Source organism: Cucumis sativus, chromosome 7 (genome assembly GCF_000004075.3).
Source record: "Cucumis sativus cultivar 9930 chromosome 7, Cucumber_9930_V3, whole genome shotgun sequence".
Taxonomy (NCBI): Eukaryota; Viridiplantae; Streptophyta; class Magnoliopsida; order Cucurbitales; family Cucurbitaceae; genus Cucumis; species Cucumis sativus.
This window is the reverse complement of record NC_026661.2, coordinates 12,588,330-12,604,160: the sequence shown is the minus strand read 5'-3', so window position 1 is coordinate 12,604,160 and position 15,831 is coordinate 12,588,330. Positions and strand designations below refer to the sequence as shown.

Here is a 15,831-nt window from a genome sequence, read left to right as displayed (position 1 = left end):
TAATGTCAATATTCTTTAGTTGGTTAATAAGCATCCATCGCTCAAACTCCACCAACCCAAACTTGATTTATTGTCTATTTGGTCAAATGTATCTGTTTGTATCATAATCTTTAGATTTTATGAAATTGAAATATGGAATTGGATGAATGTTTCATCAATCTTTGTTTGTGTGTATTATGTGTTTTGGGTTGTTATTAATGAAGTTGGACACGTCACTCGTTTTGCGTCTTTAAACTTGAGTATTGCGTTCCAATTTTTATCTTTTAATATACTAATTTTAATAATTTGAATTTCAAATTTTAATCATTTGATTTTTAAATTTTACCTTCAGTTGTCTTTAAGAATTGAAATTTCTTAATTTATTTTTTTTATAACAAACTTGAGAGAAAGTGCGAATTTAAAATTTAAATTTTGAAATTTATAGTCTCTAAATTTATTTATTTATTAACAAAAAAAATTCATTGAACTCTTTAAAATTATTTGTATGGTTAGTAAATAAATATATTTCATTAACTTAGTGGATTTTTTATAAAAATAATGTGTTTTGTAAAAGTATTTACAAAAATAGGGTAGTTGGGAAAGTATTTTCAATAATATGTGACTGAAGTCGTGTACGACAAATCGAAATGGTGTCGTGGACCGGGCTTACGATATCCGAGTGGAGTCGTGGACCCGACCCACGTTTTCTGACTGGAGTCGTGTACCCGGTACACGACTCTCGTACAACTGGCACATTTTGCCGCGTATGGTGGAAGTCGTGTACCGCGTATGGTTTTATTTGAGAAAAGAAAAGGAGATTGAGAGAGGGCAGTTGAAGCAAGAGACAAAACACAGTGAGAGGGGAAAAGTTTTTCTTGCAAAAAAAAAAGGGTGGCGTTTGACGACGTCCAATGTTGGTCGTGGGTTTGCGATAGGTTCTGACATTCCAACTTTCATGGGTTAGCCGCAAGCAGAAGAATAGAAGGGTCGAGCAATGTTTTTGACGAGTTTCATGGTGAGTTTTTCCATGGGTGTTATGTTTTTTAGTCGTGATTTTTCTTGGGGTTTGCAATGGTTTGTTCAACACGTGAGTCTCTAGTTGGAGGAGCCGACAAGAAGAAAATTCCTTGATGTGTGCCACATGTATGAAAACTTTGAAGGTTTGAAGTGGACAAAGCTAGAAGCTCCAATGTTTCTACCTAAATGTTTGAATGCCTGAACGCATACTATTTGAAGAAGATATGAAATGACTACATAAATTATGTGGAGTTTTGATGGTGATAGGTGTTAATTATGTGTTGAGAGTTTGAGTTTGATTATACGGTATTTCTAGTTTCTTGAATAAATGTATTTTTTATTCAATTTTTTTCACTTAGCAGGGACATTTAAGACATTGTTCCAACAATTTTTCTTTCTTCATATTTTTCAATTTTGCTATTTTATCAATTTAAATAAAAAAATTCATTTATTCAAAATAAACCTTCTATTTTGTTATTCTTCTTGTCAGCCTTTGTTTGAACACCTCTTATTTATAATAGTTTGTATTTGAGGTACTAATTATTTGAGTTCGTGTTTATAGTAGAAATTATTATAGTTGAATAACACTATGTAAATTAAAGGTAGGTTATTTTACATTGTGTATAGTGTCTTGGTACTATTATTCTTTTATCACCCAAATAATCAATTTCCAATCTTTTTTTCCTTTTCTAGATTGTATTTGTTTATCATTACTATTGTTTTGAAAAATAATAAATTTTTACACTACACTTCTCTAGTTAATTTGTTTAATAATTTGGCATTTTGATTTTTGTAGGTTTTTGAAAAAACAAATATGAGGCTTTTGTCACTTTAACTAATTTAAAAAAGATCTGGTTTTTTCTTTTATCATAATATGTTAATATGTTAGCTTCAAATTGAAATAAACAAATATTTTGATTTTGAATTTAATTTTTTTATGGATGTAAATAGTTTGTCAATTTTTCTATTTTAAATTCTTTTTTCTTTTTAGGAGAATTTACATAAATAAAAGAAAATGAAAATTATTTACATCCTATAGCAAAAAAAATATGGATGTTGTGGACTTGAGTTAAAACTTTGGTCATTCATTTTGAGTTTGAATTAAAATTTTGTTACGAACGGTAAATAGTTTGACAATTGTTTTATTTTTAAAAATTTTCCATTTGAAGATTAAAAATGTGATAAAATTTGAATATTCATTTTTACTTGACCACTAAGCTTCTTTCAATGTTGTAATTTTTAAATTTAAAAGAAAAACTAAATTAGAGATTTCTACATACATACATATAGCCTAAAATAAATTTTAGACGATAATCTCATAATAGTCCCTTTCATACAATTGAAACAATACAAAAAAGAGAATCTCATAATAATTTTAAAAAGCTCCAAAAGAAAAACAAATTGAAAATGAGAAAGTGATTTTAAGAAAATATTATTATAATCAAACTAACATCATGTTTATATATTTATTTATACACTTTGTATGAAAACTTGTTTTGTGAAAATTAGAGCACAAAAACACAATTTTCAAAAATAGCAAAGTTTACAAAATAACTACAACTTATAGCAAATTCTATCATTCATAGTCATTGATATGCTATAGTGATAGAAGACTATTAGTGATAAAATTCAAAATTTTGCTATAGCTTGTAAATATTTTAATTTATTTTGTTATTTTTAAAAATGTCCATTTTACAAATCTATTTAGAATTTTTTTTTACTACAACGTAGGGTGGATGAAAAGTATTTTTATATACATGTTTGTTTGGTTTTGTTATTATATACAAAAATATTTTTATTAAAAAAAATTAAAGTTAACTTACTATAGCGGTAACAATCAGAGGTTGGTTGGCGAAAGACGCGAGAGTTGATTGTTGGAAGTTTGTTGATAGAGTCATCGAAAGTGGTATAGGGAGATTGAATGGCCACGGTCACCAAAAGTGGTGTCTGAAAGTTGATCGACGAAGTTTCCAATTCTTAAAAGAAACACCCTTAAGATTGAGAATAGTAAGATGGTAGGTTATTTGAAATCCTAATCCTAAACCTAATCTAAATTTAATTCTAACCCTAAATAAGAAGTGAGCTATTACTGTTCATTCCACTCTTGAACTCAAACATGTTCGAAGAGTCTATTTGAATTGACTAAAAAAATAATTTTAGCATTAAACATCGTAAAAAGTATTTGAAAAAAAATCAACTATACCTCATAATTGAATTTGAACTTATCATGATTAAATCAAACAAAGCCACTTCTATATATAGTATTAAAAAGATGATTAAATTTGATATATCAAGAGAAGTAAGGTCATAAGAGCTAGGAGAGAGCTCAAGACGAGCTCAATGAAACCTAAGCGAACTAGACCTTTCTAAGAGGAGTCATAGGCGAAATACCTACAAGGGAGAGCCTAGTCTCCTAAGAAGAGCTCACAAGAAGATCCATTAAGGAGTGTTTAACCTCCTAAGAGGAGGAAAACCCACGATGGAAAGCACTCTTAGGGTAATACCAAGAGAGCTCAAAGGACTCACGGAGGAAGACCTCTGATTCATTGGTTTGGATTTCAAATGGACAAGTATCTTAAAGAGAGCTATTAGGAGCATTCATGAGTTTGTCATAATGGTAATGTAACTGTCCATAGATTATCAGCTCAATGGTTCTAGAAGTTTAAGAGGTGCAATTATGACCTGAGCATCGATTACAAATCACCATATTATATAAACGACCATGGTCATTGGTCGAAGGTATATCTACGGAATATTCTACTATCTTCTCTATTGTCTAGCTACTCAAAAGCGCTAAGCTGACTTGAACGTCCAAGTTTGTGTAGCTAGACTCCACACTCACACTTACTTTTTTTGTCATTAGTACTCAAACGAATCTCGTCGTAAAAGTAAATTGTATATACTTTCTTAACAAAAGAAGTGATATGGTTACAACGTCCCAAATCTAATTCATATCTTTATTATTGTAGGTCCTAATTTTCATGTACATTTTAATAGAATGATAAAAAGAGTAGGAGTAACGTTGCAATTTGTAAATAAAGAAAAAGGATCAAAGTGTTTTCCATGGAGAGAAAAGAAGGAGCCAACAAGAACTTAGCTAATACCTGTCACCTGATCTGCCTTGAATTTCCACGTGGCAAGCATCCATTAGAAACTGCTGAAAAATTGCCACGTGTAATTGTTCAAACTCCCGAAATCGCCCTTAGGAAACAAAAAAACGAACTACCCCGCGCAAAGTTACAGAACTCTTCACCATTGGAACCGCGAAAGAAGAAAATCAACCAAACAATAACAACAACCCGAACCTAAAGCTTTCCATTTCGATTTGGAATCATTGAAGTGGAACACGAATCTATCTTTCTTCCTTACATTTTTTTCTTGATCTGATCTAACTTCTCAGACTTGAGTTTATCTTGCGTTTCCGGTTGTGAATATGGAGGAGAAATTGATTCAACGTCTTGAATCCGCCGTGTCCCGTCTCGAATCACTCTCTCCAGCTGGTTTCTCCACCCGCGGCATTTCGTTGTCAAGTGACGACAATGCGGCGTCGGACCCTCCGATTTTGGCTTTTGAGGATCTGATGAGGAATTACGTTCGGAAAGTGTCTGATGCTGCTGAGAAGATTGGAGGTCCAGTCCTCGAGGCCACGAGGATTGTGGAAGAAGCCTTTTCTGTTGAGAAGCAGCTTATTGTTAATGTCAAACAAACTCAGGTACTCGTTCTTAGTTTTTATTTTCCTTTTTGAACGACGATTTGATGAATTCGTTGATCGATGAGGTTGTTGATTTTTAATCATGGTTGAATAATAGGTTTTAGGGCAATGTGTTTTGATGTTTTTTGAGAATCTTCAAAATATAATGTCAATCTACAAATTATGGAGTAGTGTCTCAAGTTTGTAATGTCTCTCGCTTAGAACGAATTGCTTTGCTTGGTTCGAATGTTTTTCCTGTGATTTGTAGAAACCAGATCTTGCGGGATTGGCTGGATTTCTCAAGCCACTGAACGAAGTGATTCTGAAGGCAAACGCATTGACAGCAGGGAAAAGATCTGAGTTCTTTAATCATCTAAAGACTGTGGCTGATGCTCTCTCGGCTTTAGCCTGGATTGCGTATACGGGAAAAGACTGTGGTATGAAGATTTTTTTAGTTATTCCTTCTATGTTAGTAATGAAAATGTGTAGTTTCAATTCAAGCTTATAATTTCCCTTTGATAATTTTTTTGTATAGGTATGAGCATGCCCATAGCACATGTTGAGGAAAGTTGGCAAACGGCTGAGTTTTACAGCAACAAGGTACACTAATTAAACTGGCACTCTAGTTGATTTATTCATGATCTAAAAAAAAAACACTAACCAACCTGTGTAAATATGTAAGAAATTTTTTCCAATGATGCTGTACAAACTTATTCAAAATGATTTTTTTCCCTGTGGTAACTCTAAGTGCTAGATTAAACCTGGTTTGCGACTTTTTTTATAATTTACAAAGTTGGTTTATCCTCTTTTGTCTGCGGTGTCCGCCTTTTACTCTTAGCCAATGCATGATTGAACATAAAGAAATAGATTGGTGAACAGGAAAAATTTGAAAATTAAAAGTGTGATTTGGAATTTGATGCTTGTAGCTGATCTGTAAATTTGTTATCTATTTTGACTAGCTGGAGAAAGCATTTTCAAGCTTGTGTTCATTCTTTGTTTTCCTAAATGCTAATCTAGATTCTCGTGGAGTTTAAAAGCAAAGATCAAAACCATGTTGAGTGGACCAAAGCTATGAAGGAGCTATTCTCGACAGGTTTGAGGGATTATGTTAAAAGTTTCCATCCTTTGGGACCAGTTTGGAATCCTGCTGGCAAAATGACTCCAGCAACTTCTACAAAAGTACCTGCCCCAAGTGCTTCTGCTCCTCCACCTCCCTCAGCTCCCCTCTTTAACACTGAAACCTCTCAAGCTTCAACACGACCAAAAGAGGGAATGGCTGCTGTGTTTCAAGAAATTAGCTCTGGAAAGTCTGTAACCGGAGGTACAATGGTTCTGTTTATATATTTATATTGTTTTACCCAGTTAGATATCACTTTTGTTTTCATATTTCTGTTTCTTCGTAGGTCTGAGAAAAGTAACTGATGACATGAAGACGAAAAACCGAGCAGAGAGAACTGGTATTGTTAATACCAATGAAATTGGTCATAAAAATTCACCTTCTGTGTCGAAGCCAGTTGTTGCCCCCAAGCCCAAGTTCGAGCTTCAAATGGGTCGGAAGTATGTACCATATTATTCTCCCCACTGAAGATAATATCATCCTTCTGATTCTTATATTTTCCCTCCCTCATATCTGCAACCTTGCAGGTGGGCCATTGAGCACCAAATTGGAAAAAAAGATTTGGTTATATCAGACTGTGATTCAAAACAGTCGGTATATATTTATGGATGCAAAGATTCTGTATTGCAGGTTCAAGGTGATTTGGTTACTGCACTCTCTTCTCTTCAAGCACTCATTTAATATCACTAGCATGATATTGAGTCATTTCAAAATTAATTTGTTCCATGAACAACTTTTATCCCTTCCGACTGTGTGCAGGAAAGGTCAATAACATAACAATTGACAAATGCAGTAAGACAGGAGTTGTATTCACTGTAAGTACAAAATAAGTAAGCGGTTCACTATTTCAGTTCATTGAAGTCAAGCTCATAGGAACTAATTTAGGCCTGTTTTTTTATGACAAAAACAACAGGATGTTGTGGCTGCTTGTGAGGTTGTAAACTGCAATGGTATTGAGATTCAATGTCAGGTATCTTTTCGAACGATATATGCTTCCCAATTTCGTTCACTGGCATCGAGAAGTTTCAGAGAGAGTTGAAAGATAGTGAGAGAGGATTTCTATATTAGGGTTCTAATCAACATTACAAAGAGAATGAAAACATACATAAATACAAGTCTAAAATACGCCCAAAGGACCTCTAAACCTAATTAACCAGTAACTAACATCTAAATAACTTAGTGTAAAAGGCTGTTATATTTAATATTTAATAGTCTAACAGTAATGCATAAAGGATATTCATATATAATAAAGGAAGACGGAACTATAATCTTTGTTGTCAAAAGTTGTTTTAATATCAATGTAATAAAGCAATAACTTGTTATTACAGGGATCGGCTCCAACTATTTCGGTGGATAATACTGGTGGATGTCAATTGTATTTAAGCAATGAATCTCTGAAGGCGTCTATAACGACCGCCAAATCAAGTGAAATCAATGTTTTGGTGCGAGGAAGTGACCCTCTTGGTGATTGGGTATGCCTCTCTCTTATACATACGTTTTTTGTGTGCATTTTTTTTATTCAGGACTCCCAGATTTTTTTCGACTTAGGCTAGTCGGTATTAGTTGTTCATACAGAAAATGGTTAAAGTTTCATATGATAATAATTTTATTTTCAGTATTTTATTTCTAGAAAACAATTTTCGATCTTGAACACTGATTAATGTCTTAGCCAAACTTTCAAAGCAAAGAAAAGTGTTCATAGAAAAAAGAAAGATAGAAAAACTTATGTACAAAAAGTTTGAAGTTAAAGGTTTGATTGAAATTTTATATTTTTTAATTCAACAACAAATACAGTACAAATTTGAATATTTGACTTCTTGACTGAAGGTGTAAGACTTGTTCGACTAAACTATACTTAAGTTAGCACAATCATTGGTGATTGTGACTATATAATTATTTATTTTCTTGAAGAGAAAAAATATATATAAAAAAGCAAGCTCATAGTTAAAATCGGGTTAAACTCATGAAGAATAGTTTAATATTCATAATTGTTGATTCAACAGGTAAGTCTAGTCCCTAGGAGTGTTTGTTTCAAAGATTGAGATTGGATTGGTTAGACCTCCCAAGTCTGCCTCTCTTTGGAACAAGGGTTTAGAAAGTTCACTCGTTCTCTCTTATTCGAATAGTAAACAATATTCAATCACATAGGTTATTTTTTATTTTTCGAATTTGATCTAGAATATTCAACATCGGTCAACTCCAAACACAACTTGTGGCTATTGTGACCGACCATCAATTGCCACTTTTGGCAACTCCGCCATCGAATTTTCTACACCCAACTTTGATGACCACTACCAACCTTGAAAAATTTGATATAAATGAAAATTTTATTTTTAAAACACCTGTTTGTTGTTCCTAAATCATTCGGACTAATAATAAAATACAAAAATGAGTTGTCTCATTTTTTGTTTGGTTCTGCATTTAACTAGAAGAAAACTGCCACATTGTAATTGACACAGGTGGAGCATGCTTTACCCCAGCAGTTTGTTCATGTTCTAAAGGATGGTCGCATTGAAACAACTCCAGTTTCCCACTCTGGTGGCTAATAGTTCAGTTTCATTTTCTGGTGATCAACACATCTCTCTCTCTTACTCATTTACTTTCCTTCATGCGCCTTCATTTCTCTTATGAAATATATCTTTGTTTGCTCTAGTTTTATAAACTTGTTCTTTGTATATGAATTTTCACCAACTGCCTTTTACCTTCTTTCTTACTATTTATTTGTTTTTACTTTTGATTTAATTTAACATCCACACCTTAGCTAAATCTTATTTAGAACCTTTATGGTGACATTGAGATGTTCTTTTGCATGTGATGCTTTTTAAGTTGTAATGGAATTGGTATGTGTATGAAACTTTAGCAATTCATGAAACATTCTTGGTTCTATTTCGTATCCTCATTGGAGTTTTTCTTTTTAGAATTAAGCTTATAAACGCTTTTTTTCCTTCCAAAATTCTCAATTTATTATGTTTTCTAGTTTCTATTGATTTTTTAAAAAATTGGTTTAGTTTCTTATTTTTTTTGTATTTTCACTTTCTTATTTTTTTTTTGTTTTTGAAAATTATTTCTATAAACACCCATTTATTTGTTTATATGTTTTGTTGTCTACATTTTAGAATTGTTTTCAAAACTAAAACCATATTTTGAAAACTTCAAGAAAAAAGGTTTTTGAAAATGTTCTATGAATTAAAATGTTATTATTGAATTATGAAAACTATAAATAAAAAGTTGTGAGAAAACAAACCTAAATAATTTCAAAATGTAGATAGTTATTAATTATTGAAGGAAGTCTTTAAGTTAATTTATTGAGTTTAATCACTTACTATCCCCATTTTAAGTATATTTTTATTTTATTTATTTTTTGAGTTGGAAATTAGAATCTTAAACAATATACAAAATAACTAGGGGGTTTTTAAACAATATGACGACAAGTCGTTATATTTATAGAATAATTTTGAAAACGGAAAAAATTCACAACTCACAATGAAAAATACCAAAAATTGTTTGCGTCAATTAATTTGGCACCCGTAAATAATATATTTGATACATGATTTTGTAGTTTAGATTTGACTAAACAATCATTTAGATTTTGGGTATACTATCGTTTAAATTTGTCTATCTAATTTTAAATGATTTTTTTAAAAGATTCTTTTGGTACACGATCTAGACTTGCCTACACAATCATTTAGATTTGGCTTCTTGAAAAGACTTTTAGATTTAATTATTTGGTATGCGATAATTTAGATTTGGCGCTAATCTAAACTGTAGTGTTTTGAGCTCAAGATCTTATATATTTTATTCACGATCTTGAATCAAATAAAATAATACAAAATTTATAATCGATTGAAAAAAAAATCATTACTTCAAAAAATATAAAAAAAATGGCATAACAGAAAAACAAACATAGAAAGAAAAAGAAAAACAAAAACAAAAGAAAGACGATAAAAAAAAAAAACAAGAAGGACAACGTATGAATATTTTATAAAAGTGGAAAGGTTGATGCTATTTTGTATTTTGTTACACAAGTAGTAAAGATTTGAGAATGTAGGTTAAGAACCAAGGTTATATAGAAAACTAACAAATAGGTTATAAAAAACAAACATTTAATTTTTTTAAAAATGCCAATAATACAACAGAACTTAATAAGTAAAATGGAACACAATAAATATGAGCTGTATTAATTTTATAATCAAACAAATTGATTCTCATGCATGTCATAACATTTTTCTTTTTCCTTAAAAAAGGGGGCGTTTTAGCATATAAAATTTGAATAAACAACAATGAGATAGGCTCTAACTCTTTTAAATGAATGTTTATTTATTTTTATACATCAAAAAGTTATGAAGATAATTATTTTTGAATAACTTGATAACGAAATTGAAAACAAATCGGAATTATTGAAACAAAATTAAAATTTTAGTTTATCTTTAAACACAGAAGTCCTTGACTAATCCTTTTCTTAATTTTTCTCTACTGTATGATATTGGGAGTGTGGGTTGCAAAGAAATGGGTGTAGTGTTGCTCATAGTTTAAGTTCCATTTTATGAAGACACAAAAAGTATCCGTTTAATATTGATGCAGTTTGAGAATGAACCTAACTCTTCATTATAATATCCTTAATTAATTAGTAGAGTGATTCTCTAGTTTGAAATTAAGTGTGCTTTCCAAGTTGTATTCTCCTCTCATCCAGTACTATAATTTTATTTAGTTGGTGGCGTAGTTTCTCCGTTTTAGTTTAAGAAAATTATAAACAATTTAAAAGAATACTGAATGTTATTAAACATTAAGAAAAAATTGATTTGATATTCAATCATCAATTTGGTGTATATTTTGATTTCTTTTGGTTATATTTGAAAATTATAACATCCTAATCTTCTATATAATTATCAATAGTATCACTGCTTTCCCTTCTTCATTTTTGTACTTTAATTATTAAAAGGAAAATTATTGCAAATTGTAAAATTGTTAAAAATATTTTAAAAATAAAATAAAATATTTAATTTTAGTTGATAGACACGGAGAACATGTTTCGGATATGGAGTGACACTCGTACGATCCTAAATAACCTACATCTAATTTTATAATTTAGACTATAATATTAACTAAAGTATTTCAAACACAAACTATTATAAATCAGACTATAACATCTGCATTCAAACACATGTTATGATAACACATATTACAATGATGCGATCCAAATGTTTGGTAATGGACGTTCGTAAATATTAGCATATATGTTTGATATAATTTGAAATTTTGGTACAGTTTTATAAATAATTTGATTAATGTGTTAAAAGTTTTTGGAATAATTTTAAAATTAGATTTATTTTTTTTCAAAATTGGAAGCATAATTGGAATATACCAAAAATTAGGGGTAAGTATATATAAATCACATTTTGCGGCTAATTAGTGAACACAATAATTGTAATTAAAGTAGACGTAATTATTAGATTAGAGGCTGAAAGTGGACCCCACATGACACGGTGTGTTACACGTATGATTAGTCGAAACACGTGGGACAGAGTGGGCCCGGCGGCTTCAGTAGAAATAATAATTATAATGGTAATAAATTAATTCTCTATTTTTTTTATTTTAATTTCATCTCATTTCTCCTTCCTTCCTCTCGATCGCCCCAAAGTTTCTTCATTTTCTCTTCTCCTTCTTCTTTTTCTTCTTCTGAACCGATCTTCAATCTTTTCTCCCATTCTAGCACCTCTAAACCCTGCTTAAACCCTTGATTTTGCATCGATTTCACTCTAATTTCATCCCTCATTGTCCTATTCAGTCTTCACGACTTCACTGTAAGCTTGATTTTGGCCTGTGGATGGCGTTTCTTGGTTGAATTTCTTCTTCTCAAGAAGCAAAATGTCTGGTTCTGAGCTTAAGGAGCGGCATGTGGCGGCTATTGAGACTGTCAATTCTCTCAAAGAGCGCTTGAAGCAGAAGAGACATTCGTTGCTCGATACCAATGGTGAGCTACTTCATTGCCCTCGTCCTTTTTTTCTTTTTTGTTGGGTTCTGTTTCTTTTCATTGACGATTATGTTATTGTTAGTTTTTTTTTTTTTTTTTGGATCTCATTCGTTCTGGTGATTGCTTTCTGCAGTAGCTGGGTATGCGAGGACTTTGGGGAGGACTCCTGTTTCTTTTGGAGCTACGGATCTTGTGTGTTGTAGGACTTTGCAAGGTCATACTGGAAAGGTACGTTTCGTTGGATTTCTGTGGGGATGGTTATGTTTTTTTCCTCATTCTGCACGGTTTGCCTGTTGTAGAAATCTTCTTACTACGTTGTGAACAAGATCTGAAATCGTTGCTTTGGTGTAAATGATTGTTGGGAGATTGAATTGCATTATGAGACCAGTTGACTTTAAATAATTTTGGATTATCTTGTTAAGAGGAATGGATTTGGTATTTGTTTCATTAGTTCATTTATTACGTGTAAGTTTTGTAATAGATTTTAGTTATTTGACGAATGATCATATTTGTTGGTGAGGAGGTTCTAGTGTATTAGGGAGGAATAGCCTATAAGCAGAACAATAAAAAAAAAAAATCTGTCTTCAACTCTGATTTATGCTTATATGATATGTGTTCTCTCTCAAGTTTCATCAAATTATTTCACTTGTTTACTGGTACGGGATTCATTGTCTACAGTACAGAGCCTAGATATTGGAAATGGTTCCTATTGTCTTGCGCTGAAGAGTCTGTTTTTCTCTAAAATTTAGCCCTCAGTCCCAATTAGGGTTGGAAAATAAGTGTTGAAACTCCTGCAGGTGTATTCCTTGGATTGGACTTCAGAGAGGAATAGAATTGTTAGTGCGTCTCAAGATGGTCGTTTAATAGTGTGGAATGCTCTAACAAGTCAGAAGACTCATGCCATAAAGCTACCTTGTCCTTGGGTCATGACCTGTGCCTTCTCTCCTTCTGGTCAATCTGTAGCAGGTGGTGGTCTTGACAGTGTTTGTTCTATCTTCAACCTCAACTCTCCAACAGACAGGGACGGGAATCTGCCAGTGACTAGAACGCTTTGCGGGCATAAAGGATATATTTCTTCTTGTCAGTATGTTCCAGATGAGGATACTCACCTCATTACAGGTTCTGGGGATCAGACGTGTGTCTTATGGGACATCACTACTGGGCTTCGAACCTCTGTTTTTGGAGGTGAATTTCAATCAGGACATGCAGCAGATGTATCGAGGTATAACTGATTTTGGCACTTACTTTTGTTGGTTTAGATATAAAATTCCAAAATGAATCTGCAATTTGTTCCATTAACTTGTTTAATTGCTTGTATTACATTTTCCCTTCTATATGCCCTTCTGATTTATGGTGCCAAATTCACATATATTTATTTCTTCATATTGCTTTTGTAAATGTTTGACTCTTTTGTTTTTCTGCATGTTTTAGTATATCTATTAGTGGATCCAATTCCAGAACATTTATTTCTGGTTCTTGTGATGCAACTGCTCGCCTGTGGGACACTCGGGTAGCTAGTCGAGCAGTTCAGACGTTTCATGGGCATGAAGGAGATGTTAGTGCAGTGAAGTTCTTTCCAGATGGTAACCGGTTTGGGACTGGTTCTGATGATGGAACATGCAGACTATTTGATATCAGAACTGGGCATGAACTCCAAGTTTACCATCAACTGCATAATGATAATACCAACTCACACGTAACCTCCATTGCATTCTCTATATCTGGGAGACTTTTGTTTGCTGGATACAAAAATGGCGATTGCTATGTGTGGGACACTTTACTTGCAAAGGTATTCATGTTGTAAGGTCAAAAAGAATACTACAGCATCCATCTTGTTTAAATAAGTTTATCAATGCAGAGCTGTTGAATGGTTTTTATAGCATTTTCAATAGCAAAAAATATTATAGCTTACTTTTGAGTAGGAAAAAAATGATACGTATATTACTGGATCATTTAGCAGGCTCTCTATTTGGGTGAAATAATACCTATTATTTTTTTATGATTGCCAGATGGTTTTGAACTTGGGAAAACTTCAGAACTCACACGAAGGAAGAATTACTTGCTTGGGCTTGTCTGCTGATGGAAGTGCGTTATGTACAGGAAGTTGGGATTCAAACCTGAAGGTTAGTGTGTTTTTGTTTCTACTTCATTTTGACTCATTTCTGCTTTGTACTTTCTTCTTAAACGTCGCTGGGACCTTTGTTAATTGCCCAAGCATTGAAAAATGATAAGCAAGTTCTGATAGGGTGGTAAACTTTATAAGATCATCATCCTTTTTGTAGTTAAATAGTATCCTTTGATTCACTGAAACCATGGCCAAGAAGGCCAAGAGATTTTTTGAAAAGTTCGTTTAAAATAGTATTCTTTTAACATTTTCTGTTTTGAAAATTGTTTGGGACTATATCTCATTTTGTCAATCTAAACCTTACCTTGAACCTTAATTTTCCTTAAGTAACACCTCGAAATTAAAATAAAAGATCACACAAACAAACCAATAAATTTTAAATCTAACAAAATTCAGCAAACAGAACACTCAAAGATGAAGCCATAGAAATGTCTAAGGCAACAAAAATACTTTCTTTTCTTGCTAGAAAACTGAGAAAATTTACTCGAATCTAGCAACAAAATTAAGAACATAAGAAAAGTGCTCTAACTTTACAATAAAATGTCCAAATCAAGCTAAAAGGTATATATATCCTTATTTAAAGGTGGGATTTGATTTGATGAATAAAAATTTAAGGTTAAATTTGACTAGCTAAACTCAAGGGATGTGGTTAAAAGAAAAAAAAAGGAGTGATTCTCAATTATTTTAAGATAAGAACCATGATCAAATGACCTGTAAAGGTTCATATTGTGTATATATTGTTGAGACCTCTATTAAACAAACTTATGATTTTTAGTTGAAGAACAATTTAGTTACTTTATTAGGAACTGATATCGTTTTATGTTTCTTATTTATGGAAAAAAAAAAAAAACTGCTCTAAACTTGTTTCACTGAACGTTTGTTCTAAGAAGAATATAAATAATCTGAAAACTGTTCTCAACCAAGGATGAAAACTCAATCCTCGATTTTGTTACCCATTTGATTTTTGAAAAATGAAGCCTATTTTCTCCAATTTCTTATCACGGTTTTCATGTTTGTAAAAGACCTAAAATTCTTAGCTAAATTCTAAAATAAAAATAAGAAATTTAAAGGTAGAAGGGGCATTTATAGGCTTAATTTTCAAAAGTTAAAAACAAAAAACCACTTGACTTTGTAGCAATGAAGCTTTCAACTATAATATTTATTGGAACTTTGTTTCGATAATAGATAGAGATATGTAGTATATCAATAATCAAAATCTAGTTTAGATTATATGTAGCTAATTTTATCCAAAAGTTCATAAAGTTTATTATTTTTCTTCGTTGATTACTTGTATGTAGATATGGGCATTCGGAGGTCACCGGAAGGTAACTTAAGCATGTGGGTGGGGGAGAGAGTTTAAAGGGGGTGTATTTTCTGTACTGCCTTCAGTTTCACTGCAAGGCTTTGTGTTCAGTGTATCCATGGAAACACATTGTTCTTGCTTGTTCAAATCCTTCAATTTCTTGGTAAGTAAAATCCATACTCTTTGCTTGTAAGTTTTAGTAATCTCCTCTACAAAGTTGTCTCATCTGAACACTCAGAAGCATTAGTATTTAAAAAAGAAAAAAAAAAGGTGAAAAAAAATGAGTTTCTTGAGCTGGAGAGTTCTTTTTGTTACCTGCTATTTCGTTTTACTACTTGATAATAATATAATTATAATTTTTATAAATATAGTAAGGTCAATGGTTATTTTAAATGTTTTGTTTTAATTAATTTATGAAGGTCATTACATGTTTTCATTAATCCTTTTTTTCCCGGTTACTATCTTATCATACTTTAAAAAGTTAGCAACTCAAAGTAATATGAAATATAACACTCAATTGATGTAGCAAATTTAGATTTAGTTCTTAGGGTCTATCTCTTCTATTAACAATAGGCCTTCATTGGTAACAAAGTCTATTACTAACAAGAGTCTACAAGTGATAAAAGCT

At 31.8% G+C, this 15,831-nt stretch overlaps 2 protein-coding genes across 2 annotated transcripts; both read left to right on the top strand.

Annotated features, from left to right (window-relative positions):
* The first annotated feature begins 4,228 nt into the window (after nucleotides 1-4,228).
* On the top strand, nucleotides 4,229-8,697 carry LOC101218960 (cyclase-associated protein 1). The gene is made up of 10 exons (XM_004150366.3): nucleotides 4,229-4,708; nucleotides 4,956-5,124; nucleotides 5,223-5,287; nucleotides 5,705-6,008; nucleotides 6,091-6,244; nucleotides 6,332-6,441; nucleotides 6,564-6,619; nucleotides 6,718-6,774; nucleotides 7,133-7,276; nucleotides 8,264-8,697. The coding sequence occupies exons 1-10, from the start codon at nucleotides 4,430-4,432 to the stop codon at nucleotides 8,348-8,350; spliced, it is 1,425 nt and encodes a 474-aa protein (XP_004150414.1). The 5' UTR covers nucleotides 4,229-4,429; the 3' UTR covers nucleotides 8,351-8,697.
* A 2,712-nt stretch (nucleotides 8,698-11,409) lies between these two features.
* On the top strand, nucleotides 11,410-15,569 carry LOC101218729 (guanine nucleotide-binding protein subunit beta-2). The gene is made up of 6 exons (XM_004150365.3): nucleotides 11,410-11,775; nucleotides 11,909-12,003; nucleotides 12,573-12,997; nucleotides 13,207-13,564; nucleotides 13,785-13,898; nucleotides 15,199-15,569. Exons 1-6 carry the CDS (start codon nucleotides 11,670-11,672, stop codon nucleotides 15,232-15,234), a joined length of 1,134 nt encoding a protein of 377 aa, XP_004150413.1. The 5' UTR covers nucleotides 11,410-11,669; the 3' UTR covers nucleotides 15,235-15,569.
* The last annotated feature ends 262 nt before the right edge of the window (nucleotides 15,570-15,831 follow it).